The 15,577-nt window shown below is 33.0% G+C and overlaps 1 protein-coding gene across 2 annotated transcripts in view; it reads right to left on the bottom strand.

Moving 5' to 3' along the window:
* Positions 1-1,544: 1,544 nt before the first annotated feature.
* The window catches only part of LOC126878760 (uncharacterized), a 124,301-nt gene continuing 110,268 nt past the window's right edge, over positions 1,545-15,577 (bottom strand). The window contains exon 8 of one of the 2 annotated variants that reach the window (XM_050641640.1): positions 1,545-5,057. In XM_050641640.1, the coding sequence (XP_050497597.1) occupies positions 4,962-5,057 (96 nt within the window). In that variant the 3' untranslated portion in view covers positions 1,545-4,961. The remainder of the gene's footprint in view (positions 5,058-15,577) is intronic. The other variant, XM_050641641.1, reaches the window with a different exon arrangement.

The following is a 15,577-nucleotide window of genomic DNA, read 5'->3' as shown; positions in this document are numbered from 1 at the left end:
ATTCTACATGAAGAAATAACGCCGGTTTGCTCTATAAACATATGTCCGCAAATGCTTCGTTTCCGAGATACGGGGTGTTGAAATTTTTATTTCAAACTGCCAATTTATTTATTGCTCTAAGACCAGTTTAGATTAAGACTCTTAAGACTTAGGTCTAAGACTCACCAAAGAAATTTGGTGAGTTACGAGTTTACGAGGTGGTTATTGCGCATTTTTTGACATACAATTAAGAATTTGGTATTCATCATTGGAGAGCATACGGGTAATAGCCTGAATTTTTTAAAGAAAAAAATAGTACGCCACTGAGACATTTCAAATTAAAAATTATTTTTAAATTACACGTTTAATTTTTGATAAAAAACCTTTCTTGCCTTTTTTTCACATGGTGCACCGTTTTTATGCAGAAAAATAAAACATCTTCACGCGTATTTTTCATTTCTTAATACATTATTAAGAAATATTCAATATAATAATACTAAACTGGAACAATAACAGAAAATATTACTAATAAGTTTTTAACTAGGTGCAGAGCTACAACACATGTTAAAATTGACCTCCTTTAGAGGTTACAGAAGAATTTTATATTCATCATTGGAGCGCGTACGGGTAATTATCTGAATTTTTTTAAGAAAAAAATAGTACGCCACTGAGATATGTCAAGTTAAAAATCATTTTTAAATTTCTGGTTCAATTTACGACAAAAAATCTTTCTTGCCTTTTTTTTCATATGCGGCGCCGTTTTTATGCAAAAAAATAAAACATCTTAACGTTTACAAAGTATTTGAACTAAGTTTATATGCATAACTATGGAAACTACCTCAAATACTTTGTAAGCGTTAAGATGTTTTATTTTTTTGTACAAAACGGCGCCTCGTATGAAAAAAAAGGCAAGAAAGATTTTTTGTCGTAAATTGAACAAGGAATTCAAAAATGATTTTTAGTTTGACATATACGAGTATCAATCTCGTAATATTTTTTTTATAAATTCAGACCATTACCCGTACGCGTGCGCGCGCCAATGATGAATATACAATTCTTCTGTTACCTGTAAAGGAGATCATTTTAAACATTTTTTGCAGCTTTGCACCTAGTTAAAAACTTATTAATAATATTTTCTGTTATTGTTCCAGTTTAGTATTATTATATTGGATATTTCTTAATAATATATTAAGAAATGAAAAATAGGCATCAGAATGTTTTATTTTTCTGCATAAAAACGGTGCACCATGTGAAAAAAAGGCAAGAAAGAATTTTTTAATAAAAAATAAACCTGGAATTTAAAACTAATTTTTAATTTGAAATATTTCAGTGGCGTACTATTTTTTTCTTTAAAAAAATTCAGACTATTACCCATATGCGCGCCAATGATTGTATGTCAAAAAATGTGCAATAACTACCTCCTAAAACTCACCAAATTTCATTTTCATAGCTCAACTGGTTTTAGAGCAATAAATAAATTGGCAGTTTGAAATAAAAATTTCCACACCCCGTATCTCGGAAACGAAGCATTTGCGGACATATGTTTATAGAGGAAACCGGCATTATTTCTTTATGTAGAATTAGCCCTTAGAGTTTTTCATACTTATTTACTAACACCCTGTATTTTATCGCTAAAAATATTTACTTCGAGTTTACACTACTGATGTAATTTTTGATAAAATTATTTATATCATTTCTAAAAACTCTAATAAAGCAAACATTATCACGGAAACTTTTTCGTTAGGTTGATGTATCCAGTTAAAACTCAAAATATTTAAGTGTTTTCATCTTTATAATTTTATTGATATGCACCAATTTAAGAAATAAATGTAAGCATTTTATCTATTGTCTAGAGTAATGTCAATACCAGATTTTATCAAGAAATGTAGGCATTAGCAGGCCAAGGCAATATGACAACTATCGTAACTGTATCTCGTTGCCGTGTGGTCTTAGAGAATATCCGACACAGATATTATGACAACTGTCGTAACTGTATCTCGCTGACGACCGTTGCCGTGTGGTCTTAGAGAATATCCGACACAGATATTGTAGTTGCAGAACAAACTTTCGAAATAAATAATTCAAGTCCAATTCCTATAATCCCGGAAAACAACGTATCATTACAAATGCTGGGTTGCTAAGAGAATGGAAACAAAAATTTCAATAGAATTAACATTTATCATCTTTAAATTAACCACTAGATCATTTAAATTACGGTTTATCTCCGAGTTATCAGTGTTTAAGATCAATCGTATTTAATATTCAAAGCAAAGTAGATTTATTGATGCTTTAATCGTTAGGAAATATTTAGTATGTTTACTGAACTATACAGGATTCGTTTAAATCAATATAAAACGAAGTATCATGCCAAATTTCAATACTCTAGGACTTTTATTTTTCCAAGAGTTATCGCACAGATAGATATAAAAACAGAAGAAGAGACAACAATACGATTTCAAGGCAAAGATCTTATACACATAGATTTGGCCAACTCCGAAAAATAGCGTAACGCGGAGCAGTTCGGGTCGGTGGTCTATCTATCTCTCTCTACCGGCGCTTAACTTTCTCTCTCTAGCATATGATGGCTGCCGCCTCTGTGTCACTGTCGTTCCATTACTCCCACCTCTTGGTAGATACGCTCACACTCGCACGACAGACAAAGATAGCTAGACCACCGTACTTGATATCGACATTACACTCCGATGCATTGAGTAGCATATCCCTAGCCAGATCTTCTTCTTCTTCTTCTTCAGCCTGTGTTCGTCCACTGCTGGACATAGGCCTCTTCCATTTGCTTCCATCGATTTCTACTCTTGGCAATTCTCCTCCACTGTTTGCCCCCGACTTGTTTGATATCATCTGCCCACCTCTTCTGCGGTCTGCCAGATCTATTCTTGACATATCTCTGTTTCAAGGACCTAACTATTAAGCAAGAGCTGTTCCTCGGATATAGGATCTTGTGAAACAGACATACGTAGGAGAATAGGCATGGCCAAAAACGCTATGAGTCGATTATCGAAAATCTGGAAAGATCGCTCCTTGTCGAAGAACACCAAAATAAGATTAGTACGTGCCTTAATTTTTCCCATTTTTAATTAGGATCTGAAACATGGACAATGAAATCAGACGACAGAAAAAGGATTGGCGCCTTTGAAATGTGGTGCTGGAGAAGAATGCTTCGGATCTCATGGACGGAAACAGAACAAATCACTCAATCCTCCAAGAGCTTAATATTCAGACTCGACTTTTCTCTATTTGCCTCTCCACCGTCTTAAAATTTTTCGGCCATATTGCAAGAGAAGTGATGATAATCTTGAGAGACTTATAATTTCGGGAAAGGGCGCAGAAGTAGAGGTCGCTCACCTACTCGATGGACGGATCAAGTACAGAAAGCCAGTGGAAAAACATTCTCTGAATCCATGAGGGAAGCTCAGGACAGAAGCCGATGGAAAGAGATAGTTGCTCGTATTATAGGGAATCACGACACTCAGCAATGAGGAAACGACTGAGGAGGAGAAAGTTCCTGGGAAAATCTTTACTAGCTATCGCCTTATTCTTTTTTACGTGCCGTGTCCGTACTTAGACGTTGGCCGTCATCATGTTTACAATTTCCTGAAATCTTTTTGGCTAATATTTAGTTTATAGTTTATTTCGACAAGTCCATCCCTTTCCCTCCACTTTTCCATTGTGGTTTTTAGTCCATGTCCCACAACCATATAATACGATAGACACATAACATTTCAGAATTTTCTTGCGAATATGTATCGACAGGTTTTTGTTACATAAAACTAGTTTCCTGTCCCTGGTCATAAAAGTCTTACGTGATATTTCGATCCTGGTTATTATCTATTCATGAGAGTCACAATTTACATGTAACCAGCTGTCTACGTATTTAAAATGGTTTAGACGTTCTACCTCCTCTCTATTAACCCATTATATGCCAGCGTTCTATTTATAGATCACTGAACATTTTATTCTTTCAACCCTTAAAACTTGTTTAAATTTAAAGAAAAATTTTCCGTAGATAGTTTAGGCTGTAGTAAACTGAGTTATAATTTTTGTTGCATTATATTTCCAATATCCTTTCAATAAAAAAAATAAACATAAAGTTCATTACTGACTTACGGCTCCCCGGACAAGAAAAGTGTGTCCCTGTTCTTTTTTCTTTGTTGTTAAGACTAGGGATATAGATAAATTGTAAATTTTGTTATTTTTAACTATCGACTAGTTATGTCATACTTTACCGGCTGAATGATAAGAGTCAAAGCAAAAAATTATCAACTTTGACAAGTTTTCCACATTTATGTGTCCTCAGACTTGTATCATGGTGTATGATACATAGGAAACGGGGTTCAACGTGGTTTAAAGATAATCACCAGACATGAAGAATTGCGGATTGTCGAATCGCTAGAAAGAGCACACGAGAAAGGACAATGAGGTAATGGGATTAAGTAAAAAACATGTGTTAAATAATTTGTCTTTGGCATGATTCCTGAAGGGGATAACAATTGTTCATTCATTCCGTTTAAGAAATTATATTATGCAATATTAACAAAAATAATTCAGACATAAATACCTCGAGAAAAGTAATTGAGGCAGTCGAGTAATACAATAGGCAAGTATTTTAATGGACAGTATAATTATTTTGCATTCATTTGATATCCGTTAATTATTGTTTTATTGGATACATCAGTATACGAAAACTAAATGCCAGAATCAAAAATCTCTATCTATCAAGTAAAAAGTTTGAAACCGTAAAAAATGATCGATGTGGTGTTTTTTTTCTGAAAAATGGCTTTGGCAGAGCCAATTAGCCAGACTTGTAATGTGGTGTTCCTCTTTCAATAATCTTTGCTTTATTTATCTAAAAATTTCCATTATGGGAAAATTATCGTATTCCCGTATCTGTGGAAATATATCCATTCTGCCTTTCTAATGATATAACAGTACTAATCTCACTGAAGTAAAACCCTCAGCTATAATCATACTACTCTATATGGATCCCCAGATTTGGATGAACACGGCTGGATGTCATCTAAGTAATTCATTGGGTCTTGTTTTGACGTCGATGGTACTACCTAGAAGATTAAATATTATTTTAAGATCGTATTAAAAACTCTGTAAGTGTAAGTAGAAGTAACTACAAACTAAAATTCAGAAGTCCTGCTCTAGAAGGAAGTCTACACTTGCTATCAAAAAAATCGACTCACTCGATGAATTGTAGTTTATGCTTAGTAATTTCATGTTGTCTTTTTTTAATTAAAAAATCTAATGTAAAAAAATATAGTCTAATATAGAGCTTTCAAAAAATAATTGTTTTATGCAAATTGGCAACGTGTTGTAAAATTTGCCTACTTCTGTATGACATAGGGAATGCAGCAAACATTGTAAAGGGCACGTTCTACGCAATTCGCGATGAAAAACAAAGTAGCTGACCTCTGGTGGAGTAAATTTAAACTACTATAAGTGGTATAAATAAACTACAAAATTTATTTAATCTGACTCATTTATATTGGCATTTCAGACAAGTAGAAGACTTTAAAATGATATCGCCAATATTTATGAGTTGAGTTCCTGGGACAACTTTAGTTACTAAAAGATAGTTCATTCGATTCATCATCATATATCATACATCTCCAAGTGGAGCAAAGGGCACCTTGCGGTGTTTCAAGTAGCATGAGGAATGATGGTGAGGTTGCTAGTCCCACGCATCATCTGTTGAGTTCCGTCCAATTTTGTTTACTAGTTTTCTCCATTCTCTTCTGTTTTTTGCTATCTTTTTTGCATCGTTCCATGTTAAATTATTTTCTTTGAGTTCTTTCTCTATTGTTCTTTTCCACGTATAAGATGGTCTACCCATTCTTCTTTTGCCTTGAGCATTGTAATGTAGAGCTTGTCTAGCAATATTTGTTGCTGGTTTTCTTAAGGTGTGTCCTATCCACTTCCATTTCCGTTTTTTTATTGTATCTTCTATCCTTTCTTCATTTGTTATTCTCCACAATTCGTCATTAGTAATTTTGTTTGGCCAAAATATTCTCAGTATAATACGTAGGCACCTGTTAATGAAGGATTGTATTTTCTGAAAGAATTTTTTATGGTGTTTCCATGTTTCTGCTCCATATAACAGGACAGACTTTACATTAGTTTCAAATAATCGTAACTTTGTTCTTCTGCTGATGTTTGTCGAGGCCCATATCTTGCGCAAAGAGTTGAAAGCGTTTTGTGCGAAGCTTATTCTTTGTATTATGTCCTTTTCTGTGCCTCCTGTTGTGTTTAGCAGACTGCCCAAATAACAGAAATCTTTTACTTCTATTTGTTTCCCTTCCAAATATATATTGTTTCCGTTCGTTTCCCCATTTGATAGTATTTTCGTTTTTTTCGGATTTATTTTTAAGCCGGTTGTTTTTGCTATGTTGTTCAATCTGGTGATTTTGTTTTGCATGTGTTGTCTGTTTGGTGTTATGAGACATATGTCGTCAGCGAACTCTAGATCCTCTAGTTTTGTAAATGGTGACCATTGTATACCTGTTTTTTTATCTTCAGTTTGTTTCATTATCCAATCTATGACTATTATAAACAATGTCGGTGACAAGACACAGCCCTGTCTTACTCCTTTTTTTATGCTTATTTGTTGGGATAGTTCCCCTTCATGTTCAACTCTGGCAAAACATTCGTCATAGAAAAGCCTTATTACTCTTATATATTTGTCTGGTATTCCATAGAGTTTTAATATCCTCCACATCATATTACGATCTATTGAATCAAACGCTTTTTCGAAGTCTACAAAGTTGATATAAACTTCCTGATTCATTTCTGCTGATTGTTCCAGGATGATTCTTAGGGTATTTATATGGTCAATACAGGAACTGTTCGGTCTGAATCCTATTTGGTTAATTCTTAATTTTTCTTAATTTTTCATTTATGGGATCTTTAATTCTCTCCAATATTATTCTGGCCATTATTTTGGTAGCTACAGTGAGAAGAGTGATTGGTCTCCAGTTTTCGCATAGTGTGAGATTTCCTTTCTTTGGTAGCTTTATTATAACTCCTTCACCCCAATCTTTTGGTATCTTTTCCTCGATCCAAATTTTTTTAAATAGTAAGTAGTACATATCCACTGAGAAGTTTAAGTGTGATTTTATCAGTTCTGCGGGAATTCCATCAACACCAGCCGCTTTGTCGTTTTTTAAAAGGTTTATAGCATACCTTATTTCGTCCTTCGTAAATTCGTCGTTTCTTAAGATTAATGTTTCGTTTCTCTCAGTTTCTTCCATCTCTATTTGTGATTCAATTCCTTCTTCATAGAGTTCTGCGAAGAATTGTGTCCATCTTTGGGCAATTTCTTTTTGACTTGTGAGTGTTTCTCCTTCTTTCCCCATTAGTTTCGTTCTTTGCTGGCTCTTGCCCCCTTTAATTTCTTTGGTTATTGCGTAAAGTGTCCTTGTGTCATGCATTTTCGCTGCTTCCTCTGCTTTTTCTGCCATTTGTTCCATATACAGCCTTTTATCTGTTCTGGCTTGTTTTTTAACTTCTTTATTTTTTTCTGTGTATTTTTCCTGCATTTCTTTTTGTTTTATCGGGTTTGTTGTTTTGATCAATTCAGTTTTGATTGCTCTTCTTTCCTTGATTTTTGTTTTAGTGTCCAGCGTTATCCATGGTCGATCAGCTTTCTCCTTGCACCCTAATATCTCTTTCCCTGCTTCCATGTACGCGTTTTTATATATTTCCCATATACCTTCAATGTTAGATTTTCCTACTTGTTCCAAGTTCCCCACATGCCACTCCAACGTTTGTTGGTATTTGTTTGTTATGCTAGAGTCTCTTAATTTATTTGTATTGAATTTTCTATGTTTTTTGTTTGATTTATAATTTGCCTTGAGGCTAATTTTTATTTTTGCTCTCACTAATTCGTGGTCTGATGCACAGTCGACTCCTCTCATTGCTCTCACATCTTGTAAGGAATTTTTCCACTTCTTTTCAATGAGAATGTGGTCAATTTGGTTTTTAAATTTTCCTCCTGGTGACGTCCATGTTGTTTTATGGATATCTTTATGTTGGAATAATGTTCCCCCAATCATCATATCGTTTATCGAGCAAAGTTCTATTAATCTCGTGCCATTGTCATTCCTTTCTCCCATGCCATGAATCCCCATTACATGTTCCTTTCCATTATTATTAGATCCTACTTTGGCATTCCAATCCCCCAAAACGATTTTTATATCCCGTTTATATGTTTTTTGTATTTTTGCTAGCAACATATACATCTGGTCGTAGAACTCTTCCTTTGTTTCATCTTCTTGTTGATTTGTTGGAGCATACACATTAATTATTATTAAGTTTCTAAATTTGCTTTGAAATCTTCCCCATATAATTCTCTCAGAGACATTCTCACACTCCACCAATGCTTGGGCCGATGCTTTATTTAACATTAATGCCACCCCTTTTTCTTTGTCTGAGTTTATATCTTTGCCAGAATAGATGACAGTAGTTCCACACTGTAATTGGATTCGTCCTGACCCATTCCATCTAGTTTCACTGATCCCTAGTATGCTTATGTTGTATCTACCCATTTCTGTTGCTATCTGATGTGCTTTACTTATTTCCGCCATTGTTCGTATATTCCAACAACCTATAAATATGTTTTCCCTTGTATCAATTTCTCCTTCTATTGATTTCCAAGTTTTGTTTCTATTTCTTTTTTTCTTGCTATTTACCCTATTTCTCCCCACCTTGTCTGTTTGCAAAACCATACTCATATCCATTTCGCGCGATGTTGTCTCCGTTTGTTGTTCTGGTTTTAATCTTAGTTTTTTGCTGGATGGGTTACTTTCATCATTTTTTCTCTTTGGTCATTTTCGCTGTGTGGAGATCTATCACTCATTGTTCTGGCTCTAGTTTTATCTATGGGAGTTTCTGCAATATTTTCCTTTCTTTGTTCATCCGTTGGCCATGTTTTGACTTCTTCTATTTCGTATTCATCTCCGTTTATTATTAGCTTGTCATATTTAATCTTCGCATTATATCCTTTTGTTCTTGCTTCTTTCATGTGCTTTAAAAGTATTTTTCTTTGTTCCAAGATGGTTTTTGGGTAATCCTCATTCACGAACCATTTTGTTCCTTTTAATTTCCCGCTTGCCTTTAGGATTTCCATTTTTTTACTTCCACTTGTTAGCTTAACAAGGACCGGTCTTTCCGAGTTTTTACCGCCTAATCTTCTAATTTCTGTTGTCTCTTGGTCTGCTCTGCAATGTACTTCCATTTTGTTCATGACTTCCTGCACTTTGTTTGACAACATTTGGGTATCTTCATTTTCTGTTTCTTCAAGACCGTATATAATTAAGTTTTTTCTCTTCATCTCTCTCTCGATTTTCTCCATTCTATTTCTCTGTTGGTTTATTTCTTGCTTTAGTAGCATATTTTCTTTTTTGAGCTCCTGGTTTTGATTTCTTAATTCTTTAAGCTCTTCTTGGATTCCATCCAATTTTTGCTCTATTCTCGTATCCCTTGCTTCCATTCTGTCCAATTTTTCTCGCAAATCCTTTATGAATTCTTCCATGTTGTTACTATTTGACTGTGGGTTTAGGGAGAATTTCCACAAAGTTTGCGTCTCCCGCACGGTTACCGCCGAAAACCTACTGCAATTCAGCCCTCAGCCCGTACGGGAGCTGGCTTGACTTGCTTCGTTCTCTCTTTTTCTTTTATTTTTTCGTATCCTCCTAGAACCGACTCTGGGTATTCAATCGTAGTCAATTAGATACTAAAGTATATTTCTACACACAAATAATTTGGCTGTCTGCGGTAAGTGCAAAAAAAACCGAATCGACTTCGTGGAGATTTTTGCCCTTCTTATACTGGCCTATTTAAAAAGGTATTTATTTCTTCCTTCCCTATTTCTCCGTGCTTTTTCAGATTTGGCAACACCGCCAAAAATTGTTCAGCGATTACCTTCTTATGGAATTAAATAATTAATTGTTTTGTTTATTTATAGCTAACCTTGTTTTTTGACTTGCACTTGCTCTGCAGGTTTTATTCACTTAAAAATGTTTGTTTCACTCCGAAATTTTGATGTACACTTCGCTGTTGTCTTTAGATACGACTTGGTATGGTCTTTACATTTTATTTTCACTTCCGTTTTAAGAATTTTCGCGATTTGTTCACAGTGATTTTCGAACTTATTTATCTAGCCAAACCAACGTTGCCACTGTTCATTCGATTACATGAAATCAATCCAAACTCAAGAATATCCGTCACAAAAAAATCATAGCATGTGATATGTCTTTAAAAAGACAACCAAATGCAACGATGATAGTAAAATTCTCGTGTTAGAGATTCCATAGTAAATCACGAGGGAAAACCAGGAAAAAAACCTTGTGATACTATCCCGACATCGTAAGTATTTGGTCTTACATTTAATTTACTTTCAAAAAACTAATACCAAATTCTGACTTTAATATGTTTAAATTATAAATAATATTAATAATACACAGATATACAATAAGTAATACTAAAATATAAAATTTGTACTAACTGGATATGTTATTCACTTACTAATCGTGGTATTTTCTTTCTATTGACTTCCTCTTTCAGTATGGGTAACCGCATCCTACTGCATTCTACCGAGGAATTTGCGACACAATTGGTTTCATTTAGCATAATTAGAACCGCTTCTTAGATTTTTCTCTTTTTACTATCTGATTCTTTCAGGACTATACTTGAATCTCTCCACTGAACTGTATGTTCATTATCCCATGTGTGTTGACATATTTGAGATCTATCAAATTCTCTATTTTTAATATAAGACTGATGTTCACTTATTCTAACGTTTAATGGTCTTGATGTTTCACCTAAATAAAATTGTTCGCATTCACAAGGTATTTTATAAATGCAATTCTTTGTTCTTTCTTGTTCATTGTTAGGTTTAGTTTTAGATAGAATAGATCTTCAAAGAAGCAGCTCTAATTATGCTAAATGAAACCAATTGTGTCGCAAATTCCTCGGTAGAATGCAGTAGGATGTGGTTACCCATATTGAAAGAGGAAGTCAACAGAAAGAAAATACCTCGATTAGAAGGTCAATAACATATCGAGTTAGTACAAATTTTATGTTTTAGTATGTTGGTTTTATGTTGGTTTCCATGACGACGATTCAAAACCATTGTAATAGGGCTTTTCATCGATTGTCATTTGTTTCGAGCTTCTGTCATATGTTGTATAATCTGTGTATACAAATATTATATACAGATTATACAACATATGACAGAAGCTCGAAACAAATGACTGTGAATGAAAAGCCCTATTGTCTACTGATTTGACTTTTAAATATTATGTCAAAATAATTTTATTTCATCGAATTATCAGTAGTAATTGCACAAGAGCTCTAAAATTATCGAATTTTTCCCGAGTGACACTTTGACAGTTTTAATTTCACGACCCGAAGGGGAGTGAAATTATGTCAAAGTGTCACGAGGGCAAAAATGCGATAATAATAATTTTAGAGATCGAGTGCAATTTGTTGAGATTATTTAATGAATAAAACTGTTCAAAACCAAAATTTTATTGTAATTTATTTATGTAAGTACAAATTAGTACAATTAAACACACAGTTGTTATAAATATTTGACGGTTGAAAGTCATCACTTTTATAATTTTTAAAACATTAATTGTCATTAATGTCACTGAATGTATTTTTTCGTAGCAACGAAGGGCATCTGACGTAATATACTTGACGACGGGATATCATCAAAAATTATCAGTAGTAATTGCACAAGAGCTCTAAAATTCTATATTAATTTTAGAGATCGAGTGCAATTTGTTGCGATTATTTCATGAAAAAAACTGTTCAAAACCAAAATTTTATTGTAATTTATTTATGTAAGTACAAATTAGTACAATTAAACACACAGTTGTTATAAATATTTGACGGTTGAAAGTCATCACTTTTATAATTTTTAAAACATTAATAATTGTCATTAATGTCACTGAATGTATTTTTTCATAGCAACGAAGGGCATCTGACGTAATATACTTGACGACGGGAAATTATCAAAAATTATCAGTTTAATTTTTATTTCTGTAGCTTTCTATTGGTCAGAATCTCCTATGAATGAAATAATCAGTAGTAATTGCACAAGAGCTCTAAAATTCTATATTAATTTTTGAGATCGAGTGCAATTTGTCGCGATTATTTCATGAATAAAACTGTTCAAAACCAAAATTTTATTGTAATTTATTTATGTAAGTACAAATTAGTACAATTAGTATGGTATAGTTAGACCCAAACCCAGACATCCAAAGTGAAAGTTATCCTCCAACACCAAATTGTTCTATATGATCCACATAATGTTCAGAAAAAAGTCACACCATTTTGAGCGTCAGGTTTAGGGGGGGGGGGAGATGGGGAGAAATCTGCAAATTCGTAGTTTTTTACGTTTTTCGTCAATATTTCTAAAACTAAGCGGTTTAGCATGAACAACCCTCTACACAAAATTGTTCTACATTAAATTTTAAATAAAAAAGGCCCTATGCATAACCTTTCTAAAATGAACGGTTCCAAAGTTACGGAGGTAGTATAGTATAATTGGTCCAAAAAAGGCCTAACCCAGACATCCAAAGTAAAAGTTTTCCTTTAACACCAAATTGTTCTATATGGTCCACATATTGTTCAGTAAAAAGTTACACCATTTTGAACGTCCGGTTTGGGTAAGAGATGGGGGAGAAATCGGTAAATTAGTAGTTTTTTTACGTTTTTCTTCAATATTTCTAAAACTATGTTTAAGCGTAAGGAATGTTCTATAGAAAAATGTTCTACATAAAATTTAAAACAAAAAAGGTTATATACATAATTGTTATAAAATCAACGGTACAGAGTTACGGAGGGTGAAAAGTGGAGGTTTTCGATACTTTTTGTATTTACCGATTTCTCTCCCCTCTCCCCCCCAAACCCGACGCTCAAAATGGTGTGACTTTTTTCTGAACATTATGTGGACCATATAGAACAATTTGGTGTTGGAGGATAACTTTTACTTTGGATGTCTGGGTTTTTGGTATAGTTATATCATAAATATTGCCCAAAAAATATAAAAAGTATCGAAAACCTCGTCATTTCACCCTCCTTAAATCTGGAACCGTTGATTTTATAACAATTATCTATACAACATTTTTTGTTTTAAATTTCATGTAGAACATTTTTGTATATAACATTGTTTACGCTAAAGCATAGTTTTAGAAATATTGACGAAAAACGTAAAAAAACTACTAATTTACCGGCTTCTCTCCCATCTCCCTCCCAAACCGGACGCTCAAAATGGTGTAACTTTTTACTGAACAATATGTGGACCATATAGAACATTTTGGTGTTGGAGGAAAACTTTTACTTTGGATGTTTGGGTTAGGCCTTTTTTGGACCAGTTATACTATACTACCTCCGTAACTTTGGAACTATTCATTTTAGAAAGATTATGCATAGGGCCTTTTTTATTTCAAATTTAATGTCGAACAATTTTGTATAGAGGGTTGTTCATACTAAACCGCATAGCTTTAGAAATATTGGCGAAAAACTTAAAAAACTACGAATTTACCGATTTCTCCCCCCTCCCCCCCCCAAACCCGACGCTCAAAATGGTGTGACTTTCTTCTGAACATTATATGGACCATATAGAACAATTTGGTGTTGGAGGATAACTTTCACTTTGGATGTCTGGGTTATGCCATCTTTTGAATCAATTATACTATACTAAATTAAACACACAGTTCTTATGAATATTTGACGGTTGAAAGTCATCACTTTTATAATTTTTAAAACATTAATTGTCATTAATAGAGAGCGGAATATATGCAATACAACATTACCAAAATATGCGCATATATATGCATTACTTTTACTACAAATATGCAGGTATTTTTTCTAAATTTGTCTAAATATGCAAATGCATATTAAAAATACTCAAAAATAAAACAATATATTAAATATAAACATTTATGTTTAAAAAATTCAACCTACATTTATGTTTAATACATATTTATTTTTCACATAAAAACAAATGAAATTACACACAAAAACTGATATTATAATTAAATTAAGAATCTAAATTATAGTATGAATTTATAATCAAATATTTTTCAAAATTTTTAACTAGCAACTTTTGCCTTCTATCACTAAAAACGTGTTTGGACACAGAAAAAGTTCGTTCTACATCTACTGATGTTATAGGACAATATTTTAATTTAGGCAGTAAACTAATTTGCCAAGTCGTAAGATCTTCAGAAAAGTTGCCTTCAAAAATACGTACAACTTTCCTCAAACAATCGAAGCCCTCATTTTTTTCTAAAACATTTTTTAATTTATTTCTAATTGTAATCCCTGTATTTCCGGGAATTTTTTGACAATGAGCAGAAAAAGTGCTAACAAGATTAACCGAATCACTTAATTGTAAATTCCTTTGTTCTAATAACTTTATTAGATCTGGTAATAAACTAAAATTCTTTTGTGGGACATGATGCTTTTGTTTGTCAGTTCCTCATTTAAAAAATGAAATGTGAAAATGAATGTAACTTACGATTTTGGAACAGGCCTTGCAAAATATTTTGTCTCCACTTAGCTTTAACTCGGGAAAACACTTTATCCAAGCACTTTTTTGAATGGTAGACATGTTTAAATTTAATATATACCAATCACTTCAAAAACACTAAATACGATACAACGTTTACTTTAAACAAATGTTGGCCGGAAACTGACAAAATAAATATTAGACCCTTAAAAGCAGGTAGGTCTTAAAAGCAGGACTTGCTACGCTAATAAAATTTAGATATTTAAAATTTAATAAGAACACCCATAATTGTTAAATTCAGGTAGTAATGGGAAAGTCCAGATAGATAATAATGAGCGATAGATAGATAAATAACGAGCTCGTTCATATCGAAGTTATAAAATTCCAACTAAGTGAGGAAAATTTTAAACTTTTATATAATTTATTTTTAAAATATGCAAAATAAATCGTGTTTAGCTTAAATATGCAATGTTGTGTTTGTTGTCTGAAAATATGCAATATATGCATCTATATGCACTTTGCATACATTCCGCTCTCTAGTCATTAATGTCACTGAATGTATTTTTTCGTAGCAACGAAGGGCATCTGACGTAATATACTTGACGACGGGAGATTATCAAAAATTATCAGTTTAATTTTTATTTCTGTAGCTTTCTATTGGTCAGAATCTCCTATGAATGAAATAATCGCGTTAATTTCATTAAAAAATGAACACAATAAGATAAATTTGAAATAAATTAGTAATTAATATCTAAATATTAGTTTATTGCATGTATTATAGTATATTATAATACCATATTAAAAGCTATTCTATTTCCCGCACGCCGTGCGGAAAATTTACTTTCACGCACGCCGTGCGGGAAAGTGCAACTTTAGGAAACGAAATGCGTGCGGGAAAGTGGCTGTTTGAGGACGGCCGTAGAAAAAAGCAATTTCAAACTAATATAATTTGTTGTATCTCCTTATCAATTCAATGGATTTTGATCTTTCTTTTTTTAATTTGTATGTAATTTCTACGTACATTACAAATATGCAATTTGTTTATAAATTTAT

Source organism: Diabrotica virgifera, chromosome 1, assembly GCF_917563875.1.
Source record: "Diabrotica virgifera virgifera chromosome 1, PGI_DIABVI_V3a".
NCBI lineage: Eukaryota > Metazoa > Arthropoda > Insecta > Coleoptera > Chrysomelidae > Diabrotica > Diabrotica virgifera.
This window is presented reverse-complemented; position numbering and strand designations above follow the sequence as displayed.